This window comes from Papilio polytes, unplaced genomic scaffold, assembly GCF_000836215.1.
Source record: "Papilio polytes unplaced genomic scaffold, Ppol_1.0 DF820956.1, whole genome shotgun sequence".
In the NCBI taxonomy this organism is placed as follows: domain Eukaryota; kingdom Metazoa; phylum Arthropoda; class Insecta; order Lepidoptera; family Papilionidae; genus Papilio; species Papilio polytes.
The window spans coordinates 562,034-582,115 of NW_013528248.1; the positions used below are offsets into that span (position 1 = coordinate 562,034).

Genomic DNA, 20,082 nt, shown 5'->3' on the forward strand with positions numbered 1-20,082 from the left:
GAAGAGCGCCAGTCATTTCGTTCCAGAACTAAGACTTCTATCCTTCTTCGAAGAGGATCACGTATTCGCATTACCATTACAAAAGGAAGGAAACGCGTTAGTCGCTCTACCTCTTGCAGCACCTTTGAAAATGTTAAGATGCAAAAATGAGGAGCACATTAAAAATTTCATGGAGTTCTCGAGACTGGTTGAGAAATGCAACCGTTTGCTTGTAGAAGTAGTCGATCGTATACACGTGTTGGATGGTAAATTGGGTGATCCTAAACGACTTTTGAATGCTCCCCTACATGCTCCACCATTAATAAAAACCGGTTACTTCTTACGGCGAAGTATGTCGTCTGATAACGCTAACCAGCATAAACATATGCCACGTCACAATCACATATATAGTAGCCATAGAGATGAGAATAGCATTCCCGATGAATATATAGACGAAATCGATCAGATATATGATTACGTTAGAGGATTTGCGCCTCTCCCTAAAAATATAAAAGCATCATATTCCAATGAACCGACAAGACATGAATCCGCACCGGCATCGCCAGCCGCCACTCCAATACACATGCCATTGATCACAGAAATCAAACCAGAACCACCACCCATAGAAACGATACCCACAAAGAAACCACTCAACATCCAAAAGGCTGAAAAGCGAACGCGCAAAACCGCAATCACACCTAAAGAAACGCCAATAACAGTTTACAAAGAAAAATGTTCCATAGCTCCGGCTCCTAACAATCTGCCTAAACTATTCATTAAGAACAGCGTCAACAACAACAAAAGTCGGATGGTCTTCAGTCAGAAAAGTCATTCCCCAACCAAGGAAACACCTAGTCCTGTTACTAGTCCAATAAGACCCTTAACTAAAGGGGATTCCCCTATTTTCAATATAAGATACAAAAGTCTTTCTAACATTCACCAAGCGATGGAATTAGATGGCACATTAGACTCGAGTCATTCAGGTGGAAGGACGTCAGGTGATTCAGGAAATGGACCAAAATTGCCAGAGAAAAGATGTAGAAAACTAAGCAGACCTAAGTCCTTAACAAATCTCGTTTGGGAGCTTAAAGGTTGTCCGGTCGAAGCGAACGAAAAACCAAAATGTAGGAGTAAAAACGAAAGCTACAAGAAACTTGGAAACAAACTGTCTCTTGGAGCACAGAAGAGGGTGCCCACTTTGTATCTTTAATTTTTTTTGGTAAGTGTTTCTAATGATATTCTAAATTTATACTTTAATTTACTTATTTCTCCTTGAGAGTTCACAAGTTGTCAACTTTGTTTACCATTACCGTAGTCCTCTGCTGGGACTGCCGTGGACCCTATCACGTTCTATATATCCCTATAGGGTAATGAACCACTAGTAGAGAGTTTTTTTATACAATAAGGTGGCAAACGAGCAAGCTGACACCTAAGTCCACCAAAATGGCGAAGCGACTGCTCATAGACATCCTCAATTGCAGATGCGTTGCCTATCCTAAATCGATGGAGGAGGATACGCACATAAAGAGTGTTTCTATGTATTTCATCCACCGTCAAATCCACTTTCCCATCCAATCCTTTCTTTATAAGAAAAGGATGAAACGAGAAACGGGCTAAAATTATGCCTCCAGCACCACACTCATCAGACTACGCGGAATTGCTCCCACTTCACGCCTGTCTGTGTGGTCGTGGTATTACACCGGGCGAGCCGACACATTCGTGCAGAGATGTTAAAGCTCTACCACTGTTAAAAGACAGTGTAATTCTATTGCAATATAAATTAACGTTTACAATCAATAATGTTAACTTTTCCCTTCTGGTACATGATTTTAATTTTGTTTAGTTGAACAGACGACTGCGTCGCAGGCATTTCGCTCGTCGTGATATGTCATGCGAGGCATTTGATGAGGAAATACTGAGCCATCTATTGCGTTAATTGACTAGCTTTAGACATTATGGACTACGGTGTTAAACGCTCTATAGATATGATCGTACTTAGAGGAGCCGTATTGACTTAAAAATTATAACTATATAGCTAGCTTTGCCCCTTGACTTTGTGGAGCTAAAAAAACAATAGTAATATCCCATGTGTTCTTCCAGTCTATCCTATACTTCTAAGACAAATCTCATTGTGATCCATTCAGCAGTTTAGGCCTAACACTAACAAACATCCATCTAAAATTTCGCATATATAATATTACGACCTGTTGCCCGCGACTTCCTCCGCGTGGTATTAGAAAACATATAAATTACAAAAAGCTATGTATCCCTCGGGAACCGGACATTTCTCTGGGATGAAGCTTATCCCATGTGTACTCCAGACTTTGTTTTATATCTGTGCCAAATTTCACCAAGATATGTTGAATCGTTGCAGAATGATCGAGTGAACATTAAAAAACTAAATTAATATTTATATATATTAATAACCACGGGAACCGTAACTATTTCCGGGATAAAAGTAGCCTATGTGTTGTTCCAGATTATGCTCTAAACTTGTGCTAAATTTCATGGAGATCCGTTCTGCCGTTTAGGCTACAAACGCTAACAAACATCCATCCATCCATCCATCCATCTAAACTTAAGATTTTACTCAAATAAAATCTGATTTAAAAGGCTTCCAACATCCGAAAACTCTGTTTAATCGAAACTATATAACTACAGAAAATACACGCATTTTCATATTTTCTAAATAAATATCCCAAATGAAATTAACCAATAAGCCAAACTGTTTTTCGATGCCATTACGTTTGATAACTCGGTCGCCATTTTGAAATTCGTAAAAAAAGTCCAACCTCAAAGTAATAAAGAATTAATGGATACGGATAGCTTCGTAATTATCATTCTTTCTGTCAAATGCAATGCAGAAAGTTAAGTCTACGTACAATTTGCATGTCTAATTAAAAGCCCAGCCTTCGTTGGTCATATTAAAATACTTGGAATAATTCGTTACGCTCGCAAGAATGTAATTAAAAATACATTTATAGTTAAGTTTTATTAGAGATACTTATTCAGTTTTATATACTAATAGCCTCTGCCCACGACTCCATTTACGGGGAATTTTAAAAAAAAGCCGGTAGCCTCTGTGTTCTTACCGACTATCCTCTACATCTATGCCAAATTTCATGAAGATCCGTCCAGCAGTTTAGGCTACAAACTCTAACAAACATCCATCCATCCATGTTAAACCGCATTATAATGTTAGTAAGTAATAAGATTACCGACGTTCAATAAACCGTAAAAAAAAAACAAAAGTTTGGATGGATATAAAACATATATCCAAAACTGCTTTACGTATTTCGATAAAATAACACAAGGTTACTAAGTTCTTTTAATTCCTCGCCAAGTTATTTGTATTTTTGTATTTATTGAAATAACTCAAAAACTACTCGGCCGATTTCAAAAATTCTTTCACCATTAAAAAGCTATGTTAACCCTCAGTAACAGGCATATTCCACGTGAATAAAGTCGCGGGCAACAGCTTATATTGACGTTTAAATATAATTTATGAATCTGGATTATAACATGCAAACATCAAGGGCAATTCCATATTTCATTACGGCAACTAATTGCGATGCCTCGCCTTTACATAGCACGACATGGACCGCGCCTTTAATCAAAGTTGGACATTTAATGTTAAAAAAATCCTTTGTAAGGTCGGCAATGTAGACAGATTTTTGAAAACAAAACAACTAAAGGCCTGTCCCACCACTGGCTGATAGATATATAGCTTAAAAATGACGTCACTGACTCACTCTAAACAAAGGATGTCCAGCAAAAGATAATTCTCTCTATCTATACTATTACAATAAAGCCTAAACACACACTTCTTTGTTACCTAAGATGTCAGCAATTACAGCATATTTTTGAATAATTCTTTTTTTAATAAAAAGCCCTACACTTACGTCACGCTTTAGGCTATATATTTTTGCTTAACTAAACTTAAGGGGTAAATATTTTGGATAAAAAGTCTAATGTGGGAAAGAGACCATAAGTTGCTGCCAACATCCAGGAAGCAAGATTGACGAGGTTTGTCATGTCATATCATTTTGACATTTGCTATTGATAATTTGACATATGTAATGTAAAAACAAGATTTTCATAATTTCATGCGGATGAAGTCGCACGGGAAGAGCTAGTCTATACTAATATTATAAAGCGGAAATATTTAGATTTTTATGTATTAAAATAACTCAAAAACTACTGCACCGATTACAAAAATTATTTCACCATTAAAAAGCTAGGTTATCACTGAGTAAAATGGGCTACATTTTTTATTATTTTTTTAATTTCGCGCATACGAAGTCGCAAGCAACATCTAGTCATCCATAAACTGATAGCTATTCTCCTATTCAACGTTTAAGAAAACAAAAAGTATCTCGATATCAAGTTTTTTCTTCTAAATCCAGTTTGACGTCGCGTCTATAAATAATATTTGAATTATGTACAGCCTTAGAATTATAGCCGACGCAAAGAGAACGAAAAAAGTGGCGTGAACTACAATAACATTTAATTAAATATGGATTATGGAAAACGTTTATGAAATGAGGCGATGGATAATATTTTACATACTTTATAAATAACAATATAAATAACAAAAAGCTACGTATCCCTAGGGAACCGGACATTTCTCGGGAATGAAACTTATCCCACGTGTACTCCAGACTTTGTTTGATATCTGTGCCAAATTTCAATAAGATATATTGAACCATTGCAGAATGATCGAGTAAACATAAAAAAACTAATGAATCCCACAGGAACCGTAACTATTCCCGGGATAAAACTATGCTCTAAACCTGTGCCAAATTTCATGGAGATCCGTTCAGCCGTTTACGCTACAAACGCTAACAAACATCCATCTAAATGTTAGTAAGATATGATTGTTTACATTTGTCAAATTCTCAATTGCAAATGTTATCGATGCCATCGATTTGAAGATTCCCAAATAAAGCTTCAAAATATAAAATGTCCAACATAACTTAAACTGTATTAAGGTTACCACTAAAGTCCCAGATCTAACCACGATGACTACAAATCAGTCAAACCAGAAAGATAGCTCCCACAGTCCGAAAAAGGAACTTGTACGAACCGTTATGTAGGATAACCCGGCCGCCTATCACACCATAATGTAACGTAAATCAATATAATATTTCCTTAAACTATTAGTGTGAAATTAAAAATGTTACACTTCACACGCTTCATAAAATTTATGTTTACATTTAATTTGTAAACCGTATTAACATCGAGATTATATCCAGGAATTAAATTAAACTTTAGAAATCCTTCTATTCATAGTTATTATGAGTTATTTTCGGTTACTTGCTAACTGCCATCTAACACAATTAAATTTAGATGGATGTATTGATTGGATAGCATTTATACCCTAAACGACTAAACAAGTCTAGATAAACTTTGTTAAAGATGTAGAAGATAGTCTGGAAGAACTCGTAAGCTACTTACTTTTGTTTTCGTATTTAATTCCACGCGGACGGACCCCCGGACGAAAGCTAGTAATATATAAAATATCGTTAAACTAATCCGACTGTGTGATAGACGTCCATCTAATTTTTAAACGACCCAGTTCAACTTTGCCAGTGGACAAGCTTATCTTAAATCTTTTAAAGTTATATGTCCCACTTAAAGTGGTCGACTGACCTTAGGGCACACCTCGCGAAATATCTATTCGTTTTTAATATTTATGTCCGGTTTCCCAGTTTTTTTAAACATTCGTTAGTGTTATTGGTTTGATTAATAAGTTTCCGAACTACGTAACTCTGTTGATAGCTTAGTTAGACTTAACACTAATGAGTTAAATCATAATAATATCATATATGTGAAAGTTTAAATGGATGGAAGTATGGATGTTTGTAGCCTAAACGGCTGAACGGATTTTGATGAAATTTGGTATAGATAGGTTAATCCTTTTTGTTTCATTATTCCACGCGGACGGAGTCGCGAGCGAAAGCTAGTAATAAAATAAATGGAAGCTTCAGCAACCCAGCAGCGTTCTTTGAGTAAAAATTAATATTTCATATCATAACCTTATTAGTATAGGTAATTTATTAGTTATTATTAGTTAATTTAAGAAATAAAGCTCTTTACAAGAAAAACATTAAAATTGAAATATTAATTGTAGATTTTACAATTACATTTATTTTGTAAAAATAAACTCTATATTCGGTGCTATATCTGAAACTTGTAAATATCTTATGTTTAAGAGCTGCCTGTTTTAGCCTTGACATTATTAATTGTTTATTAATATTAATTATTTTTTCAATTCCAGGTCCGCGATGTCCACGACGTAATGAAGACACGTTTTGTAGACCGGAAAAAGAAGATACGAATTCGAAATTTACACGAGGACGAAAATAACGAATTATAATACAACAATTTGATACTAGATGGCGCTGCTTGTCAGTTAATAATTATTCAAATATCAGCATCTGTGTAAGAAATAAAAGCAAAACACGTGTAATCATGTATGAAAATTCCCGTAATTTGAGAAGAAAATTGGAATTGAAATTATTTTACAAAACATTGGCAATAATCCGGTTTTATAATACTGATACAAGATGGCGCTAATCCGCAAAAAGTAATCAAAAAACTTTGTCGCTTGTGAAGTTTGACCTTATCGAAAACTATTATTACATTATTTTAAATTCAGCTATGATAACAATTTTCAATAAAAAGTGTAATTTGATCTCTTTAAGAATAATTATAAATCGTTATTTATGATTGTAATGCCATATTACGGTAATTTTTCTTTGGTGTTCGTATTAGAATGTAAGAATATAGTAATAGTTAACTACCAGTTTCTCTAGAATCGGTATATTTAAGAAAATATTTGTACTCTCTATTTGCAAGGAATCACTAAAAATCACAATTCAGTTTCTACTTTAAGACAATAGATGGCGTCTGATTTAATTTTCAGAATAACAGTTTACTTGTAATATAAATTCCGTTTACAAACATTGTATAATCATTTTTAGTTATAATACTTGTGTTTGAATTAAATTCCGTCACAAATCATGTCACAAAGTATAATTAATTATTTCCAGTAATAAAAACCAAAAACTCGAGGTGCCTTACTAAATAAATCCATTTTACGACCAACACAATGTCTTGTATTATTACTTTAAAATTATTTTAAGAGAAAAAGTCACAATACATTTAGTTTTTATTGATAAACCCTTCATATGATTATGCATTTATGACAATTTCTACTCTATAATATTTTATTAATTGATAGTTTTAGATAAATTTACAGAAAAAGACACTTTCGAAATTTAATTCAGGTATTATGTACCACAAACATAAAAATTTAGGAGTGTGTAATATATTACCACGAGCCTTTTATGCATTTAAATGGTTTTTTCCTAGATTTGTCTAAAATTATCCAATATAAATGGATAAGTGTACATTATTTTCATGATAAATCTCTCGGAGGTTTAAAAAATATAAAATCAAACTATTTTGAGTCTTCGACAGATGTATCATGTTATATTCCCATAATTGGTATATTCCTATCCCTTTCATTATGTAAACTAAAGAAAGAGATAGAGAATAAAAAAGACGTGAATTCTAGGTGATTGGCACAGATAAAACAATATTATTCTAAGTGCAAAATATTCTTTGGGTATTAGGTTATTTTTCATGTCTCAAAAAATGCTGTCTAATAAAAAGTTTTGCACAAATGACTTCTTTAAAGTGTTTTGAAGATTAAAATTTTGAATTTCTGATCTTATAAAACCTTTTAGTATAAAATTCAAAATTGATGTTTTTTGCAGCGTTTCTCAGCCATTTCTGGATTTACTCTGTTTTTGTTAAATGATCTTTGCATAAAGAATCTTTTTTAATTTTAATATGCAAAATTTTTGTTTTAACACTTTACGATTAAAATTACCACAAAATTATGAATTATTCTCAACCGTCACCCCGTTCTGTCCCCATATGAAGACAGATGAGAATAAAAAGTATCATTCGTCCCACTTTTACGACGTGACGGTTGGAACTTATTTTATTTTATAAGGGCGCCATCTGTCACCTTGGTGATAGTGGGACTAAAAGGTGTGACGGATGAAACTTCATTCTCAAGTGGGGACAGAGTGGGATGACGGTTGCGAATAACCTAAAATTATTATCCAAATATATTTGTATTTAGTATTTACCTAGTTGTCCTATTCCTTGTAATGTTTTAAATAACTTTTTCGTCATTAATGTAAGGTTTATTAGAATATTCCTCGACAATGTATCTTAAGAATGAAATGAATAAATGAAATAATTATGAACTATTGTATTTTATACCCTACCCTATTGTAGCTTTAATCATATTAGGAGATAGATAAAAAAATCTGAAATGAAAAATCACTGAAGAAAAATAACCAAATATCAAATTTATTTATAAAAAAAAACATAAGAACCTGACTTTAATGAATCGTGTATGTATTAGTTGCAAATATGTGAAAAAATGAACGCATAATAAAATTGTAAGCAAAAAAAGCCAACATCACGCGGTGTTCCCAGGCGGTCACCCATCCAAGTACTGACCGCGCCCGACGTTGCTTAACTTCGGTGATCGGACGAGAACCGGTGTATTCAACGTGGTATGGACGTTGGCGACAAAGTGCCTAAAAGTTTCGTACTGTACACGCATTTTTATAACATTTAGAATCTACATATTACATTTCTATATCCTCTTTTATTAATATAAACGTGACAATCTAAATTCAGCTCTTAGGATCTTAAGAAAACAAGTAAGTTTCGAAACATACTCATAGATGGCGTTAAAGTAAACACAAATGATACAAACTACGAATTAGCGCCATCTAGTGTGAGGTAAGAAAATTATTTGCAAAATTTGCTTTTTGCAAGTTGAAATTAATGTAATCTATAAATTGCATAAGATTTCCTATGTGTGATATTACATTACCAATTTCTATTACATTGATATCCAAAAAACTTATCATTTTTCATAAAATGTGTAGACTAATTATAATTATAGAAACAAAACTTACTTTTTGTTTAAACTATTAAACTTAAGCTTTCTTAAGATCCTAAAAGGTAAACTTAGATTGTCGCGTTTATATAAATAAAAGAGGATATAGAAATGTAATATCTAGATTCTAAATGTAAAAAAAAATGTATGTTCAGTACAAAACTTTTAAGTTTGTTGTCGCCAACGTCCATACCACGTTGAATACACCGGTTCTCGTCCGATCACCGAAGTTAAGCAACGTCGGGCGCGGTCAGTACTTGGATGGGTGACCGCCTGGGAACACCGCGTGATGTTGGCTTTTTTGCTGATATTTGTAACATTTCATTTGATTTAATACAATTTTACGTTTAATTTTACTGTATGATGTTAGGAGTGTAAAACGACGTAAATAAATTGCTTTTTTATTCTACAAAGAACTTGCAAAAAATAAACTATACGAGCATAACGCTAAAAAACTTCAAGGATAAATTAATAAAACACCTCAAAATATTCAGTTGATAAATATCATAAATATTATAAAAACAATTCAAACAAATGCAACAAGTTACTCAATTTAGCAACCTGCCTGCCCAATACATAATTAGCAAGCTTGAATGTTACCTTCAAAATTCTTTATATCGCAATCAAAATGCATCTTCTGTAAAGCTAGTCAATAAGTAATTAAAAAACAATTTATCTCTCCTTTTGTAATACCGTCCATGTATTTAACCGAGTAGAAACTGAAGAATTAATCTGATTTCTTTTTAATTTTACCCAAAATTATTCACACTACGTTCAGGTTTCTCTTGAAACGACTAATCCCTCATTCACACTAGCACTAATTAACGCACCAGCCATACGAACGTTTTAAAACGCTTCTGTTTTTTTCTCACATTTCATGCTTTTGTTCCTTTCCAAGATGAATAATCTGTCTAAGAATATATTTGTCTCTTCCATACACCTTAAAAAAACTTTTACATGTTTCGGTAAATTAATGACATTAAACAAAGGTTACATTTCTATATTTTCAAAGAATTATTCTAAGGTCATTAGTTGTATTGCAAAAATCAAACGAAGGTCACCATCTACGTAAAAGTAATGTAGGATTGTTGAATTATTAGGTGAATAGACATTGTTTATGTTTATGATAATACTATCCCTTTTACTCTCTTTGATTAAACAGAGATATCAATAGTATACGTCACATTATTTGAAATTTAATCTGTGGTTGACTTCATTAATCCGAACGTCGGCTACATGATTGTAAAAAATGTATATTAATAATTTAAATAAAACAAATACAGAACCAATTTTATGATAATAGTAAGTTATGTTTACAGTAAATATTTAAAAAGAGACTCTATTTGTTATAAACTTAAAAAGTAAACCAAGCTCTTATCGAAGTATTCAAATAAACTTGTGTTTTAGTCAACCTTCCTTTGTTTCTCTGAACCGTATTTAGACAGTCGGTATCTACATTTTTGGTCGCAAAACCGCACAATAACATCTAATAATATTGAAATACTTGAGAAATATTCTTATATAGTGGTCTCAGGTATTTTAGAGAGAGTAAGCGAGATAACATACTTAAATTTACAGCAAATTCAATGACAATTAAAAAAAAGAAAAAGATAAGTTAATACTTTTAATTATTGAATACAGTGTAGACTAGAAATAACAAAATTAGTTCTTAAGCTCTAAAACTAATCCTTTTTCAAACTAATTTTATGGTAATAAAGCATTTAAACCACCCAAATGCCCTTCGTCTCTAACCCTTTGTATTTTTAATCTCTCTTCGTCGTACCCATCTATACCTAAACCGAGTCTCTCAATCAATTTGTCTCCCTTATCACCATTTAGTTCGATAAACTGCTTTCTTCTTCGCAAAGCCACATCAGGGTCGAAGATCCAACTCTGTTCCTCATGGATGACGGGATGACCAACCAGATTCGATCTTATAAACCCTCCAATGGGGCCAACATCGCCACATAAAACTTGTCGGTAAAACAGCACGTATAGACAAATTGGTAACTAAAAAATAAACGTCACATTTTAGCGGGAGATTTTACCTGCACAAAAATCACGAAAAAAAAAACATAAAATAAATTAACTACTTCATGAAATACCAGATATATTTTACTAATGAAATAAATATTTAAACAATCACTGAATCCACACAAAATTTATGACTAATTTAAATTTAAATTAATTAGCACCATTGATAAATGTCATTTGGTATTTCATGATAGCGTCAATTAAAAAGTACACTCACAATAACTTTGTTCATTTTTAAAAAGAGAGTTAACAACTCGAATAGCGTGCTCTACGGTACTGTCCGTGCAAGCGAAATGGACGTAACGTTACATTTAAAAACAGTTCAGGCTTTATTGCACAATCATCTGGTTATTATGCCTGGCTGACTTGATAGTGTTGCGTCAGTTACTGCCGAATGCCGCCATTCCTTACACGACAGTCTTTCACAATTTTTTTTTTGTATTGGCTTTGTATCGATTTTGTCTACGGTGTTAAGTAATTTAAATACACTAATTATAGAGTCAACAAAAGTTTGGTAATTTTCTTGTTAGCATGAATACAAATATTCATAGTTGATAACACGAGTATTGCCAGGTGAAGATGGTAATTGGCTTTCCCCCACCCCCTGGAGTACCGAAGAAATTAAGATAGTTATAGAAACTATTACAATGTCATAATCATATTACATTAGCCCTTAGTTAAACTCTCACCTCACCATTATACTGGATAACATTTAATCAACACATAGAAAAAATCCACACCTTTCTTGTCGCTTTTTTCTTACTCTCCTGTATTTGAAATTTGTGTCACTTTCGTTCCAGACTGCGCATGCGTGCTGTTTTACCGACGCTTCCTCCCACGTAAATACGAAATGGAAAAAATCAATAATTTTGACAATTAATTAAAGAAGCACAACAAATGTTTTTGTAAAGTGTTATTTTACTAATAAAAAATAAAAATGATGCAGGAATACGACGATGATTACTTTTTCGAAGAGGATAAAATGTACGTGAGTTGTTTGACTTTTTTAATACAAATGTTATCGACTATTTTGCTTATCAGTCAACGTAATATCCTTCCTTTTTGTGTTGCAGAAATATCTATTGTTTGTGTAATATTCGAAGAATAATTTAGACGTATTATATTGTGTTTTTTATCGTTTTGTTAGTGAAAGAATGTGGCAAAGTAATCATATTTATCCGTTTGAACCGAAAATTTATCCGCAACTTTCATCACTACTACTTCATACTATGTATGAGGATAAAATGTAAATATACAATTTATTCAATAAATAACGTAAATTTAGATTTAGTATGTAATGTCGCAATTAGATACAGATAATGTGTGTTTTAAGTTTTTAGTTAATTTACGTAGTAAAAGTCCTACATAGAGTTCTTTTTTTACCTATGCAAAATGCAACGTATCAAAAAATACAAATGTGTTTACAAAATAGTGTATTTATGTTTAAAAAAAAATACAAATATCATACTTTATTAGACCAAAAAAACTAACTATACGATTTTATCGTAATTTTTGTAGGATATTTTTTACTTTTTTTATTTTCTTTTATTTTACTTTTGTGTATTTAGCCGCGCTGGAAGGAAACGAAAAAATAATTTATTGTTATCTATGGATTTGGATGAGAGGTAAGAACAAGAAAAAAGTAAAAAAATCTGTTTGGTTTTTATTTTATTTTGTGTTAAGTTTTTAATATGAATTGATTTAAAATATTTTATCAGTGCTTCTATCGTTTTGGATTCACCAAACCCTGAAAATGAATTGAATAACATAGAGAGGTGAGTATTCACATATTTACTTACAAAATAACGATACTGCTATTTTTTGTGTCCAATAGTGTTATACCACAAAATGATGTCATACAGTGAAAGTGTTACACTTTCAGAGATAAGAGTGTAAAATATTGTATCCTTTTTAGCGCAGTAAAAACGGGTATAAAGTGCAGCTATTTGTTTCAACTATAAAATCATGCAAAATTACAAGGTCTTAGAGTAAATTAGTAATTTGGGGTAATTTACTCCAAGACCTCGTAATTTTGCGCGATTTTAATTTTTTTTTTGTGATTTTATAATCTGAAATTAGTCTAAGACTTTTAGCAAATGTGATTAAGTTTTCAGAATATTTTCTACATCGAAAAACTTCTTTTATAGAAGATCCTAAAGGATCTATTTGTTACATGATTCAAGCCCTTTTGACTCTCATTCTGTGATCACATTTGTGTAAGACTGCAACCAAGGGAATAGCAAACTAAATTAAATATATGTATAATAAAGGAAGAACACTATTAACTTTTGCTAAAACTATTTATAGATAAATAATTAACAACCGTTCCACAATTTCAGTACTTCTAAAGAAGACAATCAAGGTTCAACAGATTGCATCTTCAACGATTTACGACAGGAGAGATATTTACTACAATATCAAGAGTTGATGCAAGTTTTTTTACAAACAGCTAGAAATGCTTAGGGAAAATTTTAAGCTAGTCTCACCATTTTCGAGTTAAGTGGTAGAGTTGAAAAAGAACTGCTAGAGTAATTGCTAATGTAGAGCAGAAACTACTAGATGTTTACGAATAAAGAATGTTTCATAAATAAATCTTTTATTTAATTATCGTCTCCTAGTCCTTATAGGGTCAGCTCACCAAGGTTTAGTCGTCACTCTCTATTTGATCATGTCACTTACGCAATCCAACCATCTCTTACTACTTCTTCCTTTTACTATTACTCGCGTTAATTTTATATAGCATTTTGTTTAAATATGTACATACGTGTGTTAAAACACATTTGTGCTAGTTTTATTTTAGCTTGTATTTTAACTGTAAATAAATTAACGTAGTCTAATTGCATACGTACCTTTGTAACTATTATATCGTGTGTATTTTTTTCTTTGTACATTAACTAGAAAATTATAAATTCAATTACCATAAGATCATACTATTTTTATGTTGCATCAAGAATAAGTTACAAACACACATCGTCTGTAATTTCCTAAGTATTAAATGTTGTAGGGGCATGACGGTGACGTCAGGTAGTGTTGTACTCAGCAAGGATGAGAAGAATCTAATCGGGATCAGTATCGGCGGTGGGGCTCCACTCTGCCCCTGCTTGTATATCGTCCAGGTAAGTTCCTTAAATTCTAAAATTGGTATTGGACAAATTTAAGTAGTCCATCTCACTGTTTATTGATAACGAAAGAATAGAAAGAAGATGCTGGGGTATTTCCTTCCAATTGTCACGTGGAAACCTTCAGAAAGGCATTTACTAGACTGCCGTGTACCATGTTTCGACCACATCACAAAATATCAAAGAATTATAGTCAAGTGCTTATTTATTAAAAAAATATTGAGATTCTACAGAGCAATTAGCGCTAAGTTTGCTACATTATAGGCATAGAAATGTCCGTTTTACATTAGGTTAATAAAATACAAAATAAGTACTCTACTTCCTATTTGTTCCATTGCAGATTTTCGACAACACGCCGGCTTCAAAAGATGGAACTCTACAAAGCGGAGACGAATTAGTGGGTGTTAATGGACAGAGTGTGAAGGGAAAGACTAAAGTTGAAGTCGCGAAAATGATACAAAATGCTAAGGTACAGTGAAATGTAATCTGTTTAGGGCAAGCAAAATTTTTAAACAAAAAAAAAAAACAGTTTAATTATTTTTTTCATTAGGATTATGATCAACAACTATGTCTTTTACCCTTAAATTAAAAGACATTGGGATTTGTAGTTTTTTTATTAAATTTATTTTAACAGTACATTTTATATTTAACTAGCTGTCGAGAGCTACTCCGTTGGCGCAGTTTATAAAAAAACAACTTAATAAATACAAATGTGCCATATTTTATCAAGAATCTTCTAATCTTTAGGAGATTTTCTAACATCCATATAATATTAGTAAGAAGTTTCTTATTTGTAATATTTCAGGACGAAGTAACGATTAACTACAACAAACTTCACGCGGATCCAAAGCAGGGTAAATCATTGGATATCATAATGAAGAAGATGAAACACAGATTGGTAGAGAATATGTCCGCGGGTACTGCTGACGCGTTAGGCTTCTCCAGAGCTATACTCTGCAACGATACTCTCGTCGCTAAACTTAACGAAATGAGAGACACTGAAAATACATATAAAAGATTAGTAGAGAACGCTAAAAGGTAAAAAAGCTTTTACTTAAATATTTATTTTTCCTAGAAACAAAAAAAAAATTCGCCAATGATTCTGTCCGCGTGGTATTTAAAAAAAAAAACAAAAAAATAGTCTATGAGGTCTTCCAGACTATCCTCGACATCTGTGCTGAATTTAATCAAGATCCGTTCAGGCGTTAAGCCTACAAACTCTAATAAACATCCATCCATCTAAACTTTTACATTTATAATGTTAGATAGATTAGTAAGATTTATAAAATCAAACAAACTCTGTTTGAAAAAAACAAAAAAAATAGTTTCATAGATAGTTATACAAATATTTTAAACAACACTGGCATAAAAGCAAAAAAATCGATCTGAAAACTTAACCTATATTTTTTCTACAGGCGCTTAGATATAAAAATTCCATACAAAAATTTTACTTTGCAGAATGTTAAAATCTTACTTCGATCTATTACAAACATATAAAGCATTGGGCGATGTGTTCGCTGCTATCGGTGTGAGGGAGCCTCAGGCGCGCGCTTCTGAGGCCTTCACTAAGTTCGGTCAGTACCACCGCACGCTGGAGAGAGATGGCATTAAAATGTTAAAAACATTGAAACCGGTAAGTTATTAAATTCAAACTTTCGCGAGACATTAGTAAAAACATATTATAATGACTCAAGATGGACCCTGGATGAGTTCTAAAATTGTCGGTGCCGGCACTGGAAGACTAAACATGAGTTGAGCTGTTTTCAATTCGTTTTCGGTAATTTTTTGTTTAACCAGTATGAAAAATCAGTGTTATTTCAAGGATAAAATCATTAGAGTCGAAACAATACCTAACCATTTGCAGAAATCGTAATTGTGAATCGAAGTCTAAGAATCTCTAAAGAATCGTGAATAAAAAAGTCTTAGTGTGCTTCAAATGATTTGCATTGTTGCAATAAAGGAAGTTTTTTTATAGGTTTCACTGTATTTTGTATATAAGTTGTTTTGTTCTTGTAGATAATAATTTTCCTTTTAAATCCCCATAAGAATCGATGCTAACCAGTTTGTAGGATTATATCATATTAACCTCTTTTTGTTTAATATCCTACTAACAAATTTATACATTTTTATCCAGATTTTATCAGATATGGGCACATACCTTAACAAAGCGATACCCGATACAAAGTTAACTATAAGGAAATACGCGGACACGAAGTTTGAATACCTCTCGTACTGTCTCAAAGTAAAGGAAATGGATGACGAGGAATATGGATATAATGCACTACAAGAACCATTGTATAGAGTCGAAACTGGCAATTATGAATACAGGTAAATAAAAAAGCTATTGATTTCTTTTTCTGATTTAATAATTAAATTGATTGTTCCTTCAGAAAAAAAATAGCAATAATAAAATGTTTTAACTGAAACATTGCTATTTATTATAATTAGGCGCTTAAAAATAAGCTTCTAAGTGTTAACATAATTTTATTCTGTCTAAAATCTTCAGTTATTCATGTATTTAATAATTATATATTTTGTTTAGATTGATTTTAAGATGTCGACAAGAAGCAAGAACTAGGTTCGCACGTCTTAGGTCAGATGTTATGGTGAAATTGGAACTTTTAGACAATAAGAAGACTCAGGACGTCGCATATCAACTCAAGAGATTTATACAAGGTTTAGCGGTCTACCATAAGTAAGTGTTTTTAATTATTTTACCTATGTTATTTAATTCAAAAACTCATAAAACCTGTTGTTTTCTATTATACATATTATTATTTTGTACATGTACAGCTGTAAAAAATTAGATTTTAAATATTTTTAATACAGTATTATAAATTTTGAGTTAATTTATTTTTAATAATGGCAACTATCTCTTTCCCACCAGTCAGACGGTGGAGCATCTGAAAGAGAACTCGACATTGTTCCCAGTGGAAGTGGACTTGTCACAGAATGCCTTCCAGTACAAATCTACGGCACAGATAATGCAGGTAATTAAAAATACTGTTTATTAAAAAAAACATACATCTACAAAGGTTGAAAATCAAATAATAGTAGTGGTATTTTGAACTACGATAAAAAAAATGTTGATTAGATGGAAAAATATAAGAATAGTCATAATTACTAATATTGTGTGGATGAATGGATGGATATTAGAATTTGTAGCCTAAACGGCTGATAGAAAGCCGGATGAAATTTGACATAGACATAGTCTGAAAGAATACATAGATACATGGTTTTTTTATTAATTCCCCACGGACGGAATCGGTGACAAAAACTAGTAAAAAAATAAATAAATTGTATTTCCAAATCTGTAATTACACCCTTATATAGGTAAAATTATTAAGATAGATTTGATATTTCATATAATATAACCAAAAATCCATATTTCTAGGACAATCAAGACGACGAAGATCTAGAATACGGTAAAGAAATTCAGGAATATCACGACGCGTCAGATGAAGAAAAGGAGGGAAAAGTAAACAACCGGCGACAGACCAGAGACAATGACGCTGACACAGAACAGTTGTTACCCGAACTGACAGCTGACGCGTTTGACAGCGACGTCAAAAACGAAACTGACAACCTGTCACTTTTGACAGAACTAGGTTTAGTTGACACGCAGTCGGAGGAATTCGGTGATTTTCAAAATGGTTTGAGTGATTTTATCCAAAAAAGTGATAATACCGATGTTTTCGATAAGTTATTAAATGATCTGGACATTGGAAAGTAATTTTTACTTTGTGAATTGTGTTTTATCTTAGTTATAGATTTTTTAGTTAATTATATAATAGCTTATGTATCCTAAAATAATGCTTTCTATTTTATAATACAGAGGTAAATAAAACTGTTTTATTTAATGTTTTCTTTTATTTAAATCTCCTTTTGTTTAGTCTTCATTCGATTTGTACAATCTAATATTTATTTGGTAAAGTTTATAAAATAAACACTTCATATAACAAACTAATCAAACGGCTTACAATATGACGTCAAAACTTAATGAAATACATAGTTTAATGCCTAGTTTCGAGTTATTTGGTGAGAAAATACATATTCATATTCGTTCAGACACATTTAGCTTCCTAAATAACTTGATACTCTACTAAATTTCTAGCCTGGATTTAAAACATAGCGTGGCGTTATTGTTTAAAACTTAACTTGTATCAATATTCAGTTTTTTACTAACACAAGCCTTACATACTCTTTGATAAACAGATAATTAACTGTACACCACAGATTAAATAATACTATATTTTATTACATATGTTTAAAGAATTGCTAGAACTGATATTTACATGTATTAATGCGGTAATCCGTATTGTTTATGTGGTAGAGGTGGAGGATATTTGATAGGCGGTATCGGAGTTATATGTGGTACTGGTTTCTTATGTTCAAAATAATATTTCAATCTATCAACTTGGTAAGGATCGATAATCACTAGTTCAGGATGTGGTTTCTTCGCAAGTTTCTTTGTAAGCAGATGTAAGAAATCCAAATGTTCCAGTTTTTTGGGATCGATGTCTGATGCAAGCTTGTGTATTGTGGTTGCAGCTTTTTCTGTTAATGACTTTAAATGTGTTGCCACTTTATCCGATATATGTTGAAGTGTTGCGTTTGATGCAACTACGAGGAGTAGGGTTACCTGTAAATAATAAAAGATTAACGTGAAAATATGTCATTAGGTAAATTAAGGAAATGGACGTAAAAACGAATTAACAAGATGATAGAAAGGAATAAAATGCTATCAAAGAGTGTAGATTAACTGTAAATTTTAAATTAAAGTGTTAGAAATATATGATGAAACCAAAGAAATATTCTTAATTTAATGTCGAAAAATGTTTGAAATTTTGCACTCAACATTTTTGTATTAAAATATATTAGGGCTTATTATATTTTACTCACAAATATAGCAATATTCATGATGGGCCGCGTAGTATTCCCGGTGAGACTGAAGACTGACGCTGCGCCTCACCAATCCTTCATATAGACTAGGCGCGTAATGCAAATTAACTAATAACAGGCTTATTCTGATTCTAAATAACGATAGAGCTCAAATCACTTTATGCTATTAAACAACTTAAGAATTACGATTCATTATTTTTGGCCTTTTTACACGTTATATAAGGTCCGCACTAGTTTTTGTCTTCCAAAGTATTCTTTTTATTCAACCTACTTGTACTTAATAAATTGACTTACCATTTACAGCTTGCCACCCAAGCCATGCCATTGATCCTAGAGCTAGGACACTACACTACACTACAATAAAAACTAGCGACCCAATAAGAAAACTCGTGTAGTACTATTTATTAACTAAGAGTTACCATCTCATCTGATTCGCAGTTAGTTCGTAGTTCAATCGTTATCCAGAATAACCCTTCAAGGGAAAGTCGTATTTATCAAAATTCTACCTGCAAGGCTAGCGGCGTCCGATGAATCACAATTATTATCAATACGAAATTTCGCACAACGTTTACGCAGGGATATGCAATCCTTAATTACAAAGAAATAACGACTTTATTCCTTAAAGTTATGACCGAAATTCTGTTGATAAATTATGTTTTTAAAGTACACATTTTTGCTTCCAAAAAGTAAAGCTTACAGTAATATCTACATTAAATCAGTTAGACATAAGGTTCATAATCATTTGAAATAATCGTTTGATTACATTACGTGAACGCATACAAGTTAAGGGCAATTACATAATAATTATTCAAGGATTACTATCATGTTCCGCCGGATTTGTTTGCTTTCAATTTAATTACTTCTGTGTAGTTATAATAGTTAGTGAAATTATTAAGCTATTTAATTTTTGCTGCAGCATTTAAAATTAATTACAAATATAAACGGACCAATACAAAAGTTTATTAAAAGAAATCGCTTGATTTAATAATCAATCACTGTCAACATATTGTAGCTAGTATGCCGAATGAATAATAATTATTATTAAATAATAGTACC

The 20,082-nt window shown here is 32.0% G+C and overlaps 4 protein-coding genes across 6 annotated transcripts in view; 2 read left to right on the top strand and 2 right to left on the bottom strand.

Annotated features, from left to right (window-relative positions):
- Positions 1–6,303, top strand: part of LOC106109941 — an 88,251-nt gene extending 81,948 nt beyond the window's left edge. Inside the window, exons 5-6 of the mRNA XM_013291598.1 lie at positions 5–1,198; positions 6,260–6,303. Of these exons, the coding sequence (XP_013147052.1) occupies positions 5–1,189 (1,185 nt within the window). The 3' untranslated portion in view covers positions 1,190–1,198; positions 6,260–6,303. The remainder of the gene's footprint in view (positions 1–4; positions 1,199–6,259) is intronic.
- A 4,025-nt stretch (positions 6,304–10,328) lies between these two features.
- On the bottom strand, positions 10,329–11,328 carry LOC106110047. Its single transcript, XM_013291734.1, has 2 exons — positions 11,223–11,328; positions 10,329–10,981 (listed from the first exon to the last, which is right to left on the bottom strand). Exons 1-2 carry the CDS (start codon positions 11,235–11,237, stop codon positions 10,676–10,678), a joined length of 321 nt encoding a protein of 106 aa, XP_013147188.1. The 5' UTR covers positions 11,238–11,328; the 3' UTR covers positions 10,329–10,675.
- A 495-nt stretch (positions 11,329–11,823) lies between these two features.
- Positions 11,824–17,984, top strand: LOC106110046 (PRKCA-binding protein). 3 transcript variants are annotated; one of them, XM_013291731.1, is made up of 10 exons: positions 11,824–11,989; positions 12,153–12,251; positions 14,010–14,121; positions 14,465–14,593; positions 14,930–15,162; positions 15,583–15,757; positions 16,259–16,452; positions 16,667–16,819; positions 17,012–17,114; positions 17,519–17,984. In XM_013291731.1, exons 1-10 carry the CDS (start codon positions 11,943–11,945, stop codon positions 17,855–17,857), a joined length of 1,584 nt encoding a protein of 527 aa, XP_013147185.1. In that variant the 5' UTR covers positions 11,824–11,942; the 3' UTR covers positions 17,858–17,984. The 3 variants fall into 3 exon arrangements, with proteins under 3 accessions (XP_013147185.1, XP_013147187.1, XP_013147186.1); XM_013291732.1 differs by having other exon boundaries at positions 11,828–11,989; positions 12,079–12,251; XM_013291733.1 differs by lacking the exon at positions 12,153–12,251 and having other exon boundaries at positions 11,825–11,989.
- Positions 17,985–18,361: 377 nt separating this feature from the next.
- LOC106109999 lies at positions 18,362–19,084 on the bottom strand. The gene is made up of 2 exons (XM_013291672.1): positions 19,027–19,084; positions 18,362–18,766 (listed from the first exon to the last, which is right to left on the bottom strand). Exons 1-2 carry the CDS (start codon positions 19,042–19,044, stop codon positions 18,425–18,427), a joined length of 360 nt encoding a protein of 119 aa, XP_013147126.1. The 5' UTR covers positions 19,045–19,084; the 3' UTR covers positions 18,362–18,424.
- Between the last annotated feature and the right edge of the window lie 998 nt (positions 19,085–20,082).